Source organism: Gobio gobio (assembly GCF_949357685.1).
Source record: "Gobio gobio genome assembly, chromosome: 12".
In the NCBI taxonomy this organism is placed as follows: Eukaryota; Metazoa; Chordata; class Actinopteri; order Cypriniformes; family Gobionidae; genus Gobio; species Gobio gobio.
This window is the reverse complement of record NC_137105.1, coordinates 23,260,189-23,268,914: the sequence shown is the minus strand read 5'-3', so window position 1 is coordinate 23,268,914 and position 8,726 is coordinate 23,260,189. Positions and strand designations below refer to the sequence as shown.

General features: G+C 39.0%; 1 protein-coding gene across 1 annotated transcript in view; it reads left to right on the top strand.

The window, feature by feature from the left end:
* The first annotated feature begins 240 nt into the window (after window positions 1–240).
* prima1 (proline rich membrane anchor 1) overlaps window positions 241–8,726 on the top strand; it is a 44,035-nt gene continuing 35,549 nt past the window's right edge. The window contains exons 1-2 of the mRNA XM_079831485.1: window positions 241–1,065; window positions 1,955–2,105. Of these exons, the coding sequence (XP_079687611.1) occupies window positions 973–1,065; window positions 1,955–2,105 (244 nt within the window). The 5' untranslated portion in view covers window positions 241–972. The remainder of the gene's footprint in view (window positions 1,066–1,954; window positions 2,106–8,726) is intronic.

Below are 8,726 nucleotides of genomic sequence, written 5' to 3'. Positions count from 1 at the left end.
TTTTTTTTTCTTGTGTTAACCAAATCCCATTTGGATAGTAGGCTAATACATGGGACACACACACACACACACACACACACACACACACACACACACACACACACACTCAAAAATCGCCATTTAATTTACCACGCAAGCTAAAATTAAAATTCTGCCACCTAAACAAAAGCTGTGGATGGCAAACTGCCCCCCTCCCCCTCGGCGTTCTCTCTTACTGCCTCATGTGCTCTGTGTCTGTCTACTCTGCAGAGTAGGCTACATTCAACTCGCCCCGAATACATGCTTACTGTCTAACGCCGTGACCTAACCAAACGTAGGCTAACCCTAAGGGTCCTCGTTAAATACATCTCTTTCGCTCAATCCGGAAGCGATAGAAAACGTGATTTCGTCGCTAATGTAAATGGCTATCACATTAATAGTGCGTTATCTTGGCGCGCGTCACTCACTGGACGCCTTCACGTCAGCTGGTGGTGTAGAAGTAATGAAGAGGTGAATCCACAGTCTACAGTTTTGGGACCTATTTGAGCACCGGCGTCCGAGCGATTCGCCGAGCCAGCGTGTGTTCTCCGTGGTGCTGTATTGAGAGTCAGTAACTTCTGTGCCGTGTACTGACATCATCTCATCATGCCTGGCAAGAAATGAATCCTGATTCAGCGCTCGACTCACATAGAATCGCGCGCGGAGAGAACTTTGCTTCGCAACTCTTGTGTGGATACGGCTCGTGCCACGGCTGCGCGCGGAGGATCAACAACTTTCCTCTGAAACAGCGCTAGCGTCCTTCCTATGTCGCTTCAAACCCTTCCATGTCACCAATTATTGCCGCTGTAATTGGACGAGAATGTTTCAGAGACCATATCTGCACAAACTCGGGGAGAACATCGTTGGTAAGCCTTGAGAAGCGGATAATAAATGACTTTTATGCGCCTCAGAATCGCGTCCTCGCCAGGTGGACTGTGAAGAGACAGAAGAGGAATGTTTATCCGAAATTTATTGCCGCTCAGTTTGGGTTTTTGGCCGTTTTTGTTCAGTCACTGTTTTCTCTCAGTATTTCTTCCGTTATTGCAGGTAAGTTGGACTGAGCAGTTCAGTCGTTGATGATAATTCATAGTCAAGTACAATAACGGACCGTAGCGAAAGTGCACGTGCATAACGGTCACAGTGTTTGATTATCTACTGAGCTGAGACTGATCAGATTTTTAAATGTATCCAGTTATTAACATGTATACTTTTGTATCAATTACTGTCAGACCATATTGTAATTTAGGCATTAAACATGGCATTTAAATACGTCATTTATATATTTGAAATCATTAACCTACGCCAGTTCACTCAATAGGTTTGGGTAATAGTTTATGTAGATTTCACTTGAATGCACTGCACTCGATGGTTGAAAGAAAACATCCATGTGTAATATTTTGATCTTACACATAGTAGTATTTACAACAAGACTATTGCATTAGTATGCTCTACTTTTTATTGAAATTGCACCCCCTCCTCTCAGTTCCAGCACTGGTTAATGTCATTGATATTTGAACTGTTTTCTGGAGACATGGCTTTTGGTCCTTTACAACTGTCCCCTTGTGAGCAGTGCTCACAAGACTAGCAAAAGTGTTTCCAGGATGGCCTATTAGAGGGAGGCAGTGTCAGGGTTCACCCCTCAATACTCCCACTCCTCTGGGGGTCTGAGGCTCTGCGGTGTGGGTGGGTGCTCTCTTTGAGAGACCTCAGCCTCCACACACCCTTCATTCTCCACTTTAGTGGGAGGGAGCTCCCATTCGCCAGCATGCAGAGAAAAAAGAGAGTGCTTGTGTTGTGGTGTTCTCTTCATTGTAAATTCTAAGCACTATTGCGAAAAATCTCAATTTACTATGCAAGTTTTTGCTGTACTATACATGGCATGGTGATGAAACTGACACAAACACTAATCTAATTTGTGCTGTTTTCTTCACCCTAGTTTGCAACAGGGGAGCTCCAGAAGTCATGCTCCCGAACCACAGTGGCACTGCTGGAAGGGAGCTGCCAGTTGCCATGCCAGTGTAGGCCCTACCCACCATTACCGCCTCCACCCCCTCCTCCACCTCCCCCAAGGCTCCTGGCTCCAACTGGTGAGTAGCGCATCCCTGTAATGTCACTGCAGTCCTGATTCATAGTTTTCAGTAACGTGAGACCTAGAGGGCTAAACATCCATAGAACTGCTGCTCAGGCCTGTCAATCTTACATGAATATGTAGATCACCTCACCTCTCTAAAGAAGAAAAATAAAGATATGTGAACAAACTGCAATATTTGGGCATGCACGGTCCATATACAGCACCCACCACTGTATTTCAATCTCTAAAAACAGTGGGAAGTTCTAAAACACTTAACGTGGCTTAATTTACTAAAGGCGCAGTCACATTTACCTTTGCCTGGTAACATTTCTGGTGAAGTAGGAGTTTTGTGTGAGTGCAGATTTCGTTCATGTTCAAGTTGGTCATGAGATTTTGCTGCATGACAAATAGAAAGCTGCTTGGTTTGAAAGTGACTTCATACATTGCTGCACTATAGACAATGGACAATAAATATTTTGCCTAGATTTGTGACAAACCTCAAGACAGTGACCTTAAAATGTCAAATTCAGCATACTTATCGATCATGCCTATTACAGGCAAGACATGAGCTCAGAATATGAACGCAACAGTTTTCTTTATATTGTATCTGCTTGCCTGTATGTAGTATGCATCATCAATAAGCTGTGTATATTTTTAATATCACTGTCTTAGTTAATTAGTACCTTTTACAATCTGCTAAAAAACTGGTGAATTGCAGAGGAAAGCCTTGTTTAGCAGTTCCAGGTCCATAACGTTGGCAAATGTTGAATGTTTGAAAATGAACAGGGCTGCCCCCTAATAGATGACTAAACATAGTCATAGACTGTCAGTCGACGAGAAGAAGTTAAGTCGACCAAATTTTATTAGACGGTTAGTCGCAGAAAAAAAAACTCCACAGGAAGTGACAAAGTCACGCAGACCGCCAGGGACAGATCATTAACGCCGGGTCCTTGTGAAAATTTCAGTACGTCAGGAAGTAGTAGCCACTTTAAATGGCCGCTCGCTCTAACCATAACCTAGATAAATGTGTGCATTTATTAGGCGCATATCCAAGTGTTTGTGCGGAGTGTGGCAGCACGCTTGCCACGACATCTAGGCACGGTCACAATCACTTGAATTTTTTTCCTGATAACTGCGGAAACAACTTAAAATACTACATTTTTGGTCATACAGATAAGAGTAAGACATTATTTGTACTCTTATTTGTGTAAACTCTCAACAACAAAACGCTGTGCTTTTGTAAAATAAAGAAAACAAACAGGATGTGCTTTCTGCCGTCTCTGTGAACTGGAGTGCGTCACAAAAATGAACAGAAACTTAGTGTATAGGCTACTTGCCTCGCAGACATGAAAAATATATCTATAGAAAGTTTGAAATGTCTACTTTTAAACAAACCAATTTGAATCGAATATAGGGATGCACAATAAATTTCAATTAAACCGCATGCGATTTGGCAAAGGCTGCGATTATTTCATGCGCAGCTTCTCAGTGAAGCACTGCTGTGATCAGCAGTAAATGCTGCACCATCTGCAAGCCATTTTTTATTGTGTATTTTATTGTAATTTTATGTTTATTTAAATGGCGTTATTTTGAGAAAATGAGAGAGACGTTATCTTTTTTTATTCATCAAGTTGTCGTCACCATTTCTGAACAAACGTATGATTTGGTAATATACACAACAAGCTTACGTTATATCTTAAGGTTTTCATTCAGTTCAAAACATTAAACAATATGTGTAAACAAAAAATATAGGACAAAAGCATTATAAGCTCAAGCAGCGCAAGCGGAAAAAAACACTAATAAAGCAGAGCACGCCAGTTATCGTGCCGAACCTACATATCGAGTCAGAATATGGTTATTGTGTTTATATTGTTTCACATTATAATGTTGAGAAAAACAATAATATCATGTGGATGATGATGATGATGATGATGATATTCTCGGGTGAGAAAACAAGCCCCGCTGCGCTGACAGACGTTGCAGAGACACAAAGATAACGGTGTTAAGTGAAGTTTCTAACAGAACTTTGTGTTTTCTGTTCTTAAACCCTGACAAAACTTAAAGGAAGCATTTGTCTCGAGATAATTTTGCTATCATATACGTTATCTCGCTCTCACTCAGTGAACATTGTGCTTATCTGCACTCGTGAATGCAGTGATGGACAGCTGTCCTCTTTCAACTGGTGTTTGGATTTGATGTGATTTCTCAAACTCACTTTCATTAATTAATTTTTATCAAAAGTAACTCCATTTTGTAAGATCATTTTCAATGTTCATCTAAGTAATTCCAAACATCGCGAGGCAGACGATGACATTGTGATCAAATACACTCAACGTATCAACACGCTCCACAGCGCCACCCAGTGGATTTAGTTATAACTGCGAGTTTTAGTGGGATTTATCATGGATTCACTGCAAAGCAATATAGTAAAATTAGAATAGTATTTTTATTTTTCGAATATTAATTACAGATCGAATATTCATGCACATCCCTAGTGCTCTCGCTCAAGGTACTCTAAATATGTGCCGCAGAAGTACAATAGCGCACGTAATTCGTAATAGCGCAAGGAAATCCCGATAAACATCATACTATCGGAGAGATGAATAAACAAAACATTGAAACGCTTTGATTGATTAAACAAGACTAAAGACTAAATGCTTCTCATGTTTGGAAAGATTAACGCATTTTGCTTTTCAAATGCACGTTATAAGAGACTCAAACTCGCAGTGATTTCAGATGAAGCAGCATTTACTTTACGATCACAGAGCCGTCCTACATTGACAAACTGCACATAAAAAATAACCGCGATAAGCCAAATCACGAAAAGTGCGATTTCATGTTAATTGCAAAAACAAATTCTGTTTATGTAATCTGTATGAAAGGTGCATTTACCTCCAAATAATGGTCCACTCTATTGCGGAGATGGCGAGTCAGCATCGCCAACTTCATATTTGAAACTGACTCAAATACTAGTACTTTATTAATAAATAATTAAAATGTCTCCTTGTTTTTGTTTTTTTGGACACATTCATAATCATTACAATTGGAGGCGCTTTGCGGCAAGCTTTATGTGAGCGCTTAGTGTGGAATAGGCTACGTATTAGGGCTGTAATCGACCAAAGAAAATCTTGGTCGACTGAAGTCCTGAAATTTTAGACTAAAAATTACGTTAGGAAAAAGAATGTTAAATGAATTAGCTGCGCACTGTGCGCAGTACTTGGTAGCCTTGTTGTCTGCCTAAATGAATTATAAATAAACATAAAAAACTAGTAGGCTATTTGCAGTATACTAAATCGTTTTTGACCTGATTATTTTGCACTGAAATGAGTCTGTCTGTTGGCTCTGAGCAGCGTTGCATCACGTGCACCTGCGCAATATCATAGCCAATGATTTCCGAAAAAATGTTGTCAACTAGTGATATCATCACAAGAACTTTTGAGCAATATGCAACATAATTTAGACAATTGTTTTTGTCATATGAATTATAATAACTGACAGACACTATGATTTCAGCCGCTGTGTGCAGCTCGAACATATGAGCTCAGCTCAGCTTCGCGGCTGAGACACGAATAGACTATTAACTTAAAAGCTTTTACTCTTAAACACAAAAGGCACGTCCACTTTAATAAAAAAGGAATATTTATTAAATAAGCCAGATCAAGAGCAGAAATGAAATAAAGTGCATAACTGAAAAATAAAGCATAGGCTCAAAACTAATACAAACAGTGGCCACAGCGCATCGCGCATTATTATCGACCAAGGCTCCAAATAAAAAACATTGAAATATGGCAATTCTGATATGTTCATATAGCCTACTCAAAACAGACGGGGCAACCTAACGCAGACAAGTTAGCTTACCGTTTTTAGGTGATATGACATGTTTGTCGTCGAGCTGTGATATGCAAACTGTTGCTTGCAAAATTTGCATTCGTCTTTTCCCCCCATTTTCTATTTAAAAAAAATGCTGCCACACTGCCGATGTCTTTGTTGACATGGTAGAAGAGGACTGACTAGGAAAACGCTCTCACAATTAAATAAATGATATACAGCAAAGTATTGCCTAACGTCACTTCAATCTGTCTCTCTTCTCCAGTGTGTTGGGCTAATCCAAAATAAGTGAAAACAAGGGGGGTGTTCTGAAGACAGACTGTTACCTGTGAAACAGGGGTGCTGTTAGCACCCCCATTAGCAATTAGTGCTTTCCACCTGATTAAATGAACGCGGCAAAACTGATTAAATGAACGCAGCAAAAAAACAACTAATCAGAATTTTGGTCGAGCCAGAACGTATCGACTAATAATCGACTATTCGACTGGGAGATTACAGCACTACTATATATTATGCCCATATAGCCTATTAAATGCTCATGGTTTAGACCCCCCCCCCCAGTATATATTTAAGTTATTACATTTATATAAACGTGTGATTAGTCGACTAATGGCTTGACTAGAACACAGTTTGTTAGCTCAAACACATTTCTCTGCATCATCTCTGAAAGGTGTTCATGTAGCTTTCTGTGTGTCACAAATAAATCTTGCAATGTAGGATTTCCTCTAACAAGTGTGATTTTATCTTAGTGTCATGTTGTCAGAATCTGCGGTTCAATTGCAGAGTTCAATCCCCAAAATGAATGAATTGGCTGTGGCTGCACGCTTTGCCAAAAAGACAGGCGAGTTCATTTAATCAGATTTTGTTGGCGTCGTTTTGAAGGTAGCTTATAAGCAGTTTAACAGATTGCCCTTCTTGCTGAAACAATTTTCATTTCCTGACATTTCCCGTTTTGAGAAATGGACATGGCCGGAAAGTACGTTGCTGTTCACAATTGACACAAAGCTCAATTCGCTTTATTACAGGGGGAGGAAGTTTTAGATTTGTCATCAGGGGTCCCTGTCAGGCGCTCAGGAAAGCCAGATCAATGAGGCCTCAGCATTGAAAGGGTTGTGAAATCAATCTACCTCTAGAGTTTTAGCCTTCTGGTTTAAGCCTGAGTAATGTACTCTCACAACAACAGCAAGCTCTTTGGGAAAAAATTTATGACAAATACATTAATATGTGCCTTGCATCAATACCTGCCTCATGCATACATGCTTGCTACATCTTCAGATATTAAGCAACAAAAAAAGTCAATATTTATGAGCATCCTGAAAGACTTTAATGTTATGTTTTCAGTCGGTGACATGAAATGTTTGAGGGCGAAATGCAACATAGCTATTAACAACCGTGCAAGGGCTGAGGATTTAACTGTAAAAGGCGGTTTTGATAAGTAACCAGTTGAAGGCTGGTGACAGGCTTTGCCTTTAGGGGCGAAATGACTTTAACATTAGCTTATTAAAATTATTCATGAGGAAGTTGCATTTAATGAGGACTCCCACACCTGTCGTTATTGAAGCAGCGATAAAAGGTTTAAACTGAGCAATGTATTAGTTGTGCAAAAGGAAAGGCTTCAGAGGGCCTGATTGCAATAAGCGCTACCGCCCTAAACCTAATAGTAGAATTAAATGTCAGTTTGACTTTGACTGAATTTTAGAAGCATCCTGCTGGATAAACGGATTCTTGAAGTAGTAATTGACATTCTTACACACTCAAAAGACCAGATTGATACCGATAAAATAACAAGATGGATTCCATTTCCACAATGGATAATGCTATGCTGTGATATTGTCTTTATAATAATCCTATTGGAACATAGTACTGATTGAACCCAGAATATTACCAAATTGTACACATTTATCTCAAGATTAGTCTGACTCTATTTTTAACTGAACTGCTGAGGATGTAGATAAGGGGAAGTAGATTAGATGAGATTGCTCCTGGGCTCTTGGAAAAGAACACACTCTTTTAAGCCCAAAAAAGGGCATGCGTGGCAGTCAGAAACGCATGGAAAACTCTGCTAACCTTACAGAGATGCTCAAAGACACTAGGATTGTTGTTTTGAAAAATTATAGTAACCTAAAAGCCCCAAGAGCCCTTATTCACAGGCTTTTACCTTAAGCTGTGAAGAATTTTATATTATTTTTATGGTGCTAGCTTATGTGTAAATCAAGATGCTGTTTGCAGTAGGGGTTGCAGAAAAGTAAGTAGGATTTCCTCTATTTTTATACTACCTTTTCCATCATCTAATTTAAAGTTAATCTTTAAAAACATTATAAATAATAACATCTTTAGCAAATCTCAAATTGTACATTACAATGTTGTGATGTCTAAATTCACTTGTAGCTTTTTAAAACAAGTGATTTTTTTAAAAGAATTATTTTGTATTTATTTCGGTCAAAAATATAGAATTTTAAAATCAGCCATTTGAGCAGATACTTGCCATTATAATGTGATTTTTGGTATTGGACAGAATTTTACTATTGGTACATTCACCAATATAAAAATAGTATCTTTAGATCCTTCATCAACCATATATCTTCAGATTAAAGATTTGTTTAGAGGTTTTTCTTTTTCTTTTTTCCTAACTATTAAACCTACTCTAGTTCAGTGAAGATTCGATTGTGTATTTGTTTATGGGTAGTTGTTTTGTGGAACGTGATGTTATTCTTAAAAATCTAGGCAGAAAGTTGCTGCCTAAAAACAACAGGATAACACAGAGAGCTTTGAAATGGCAAGTACTTCTTTCCTCTTGTCAGCCGTTCTC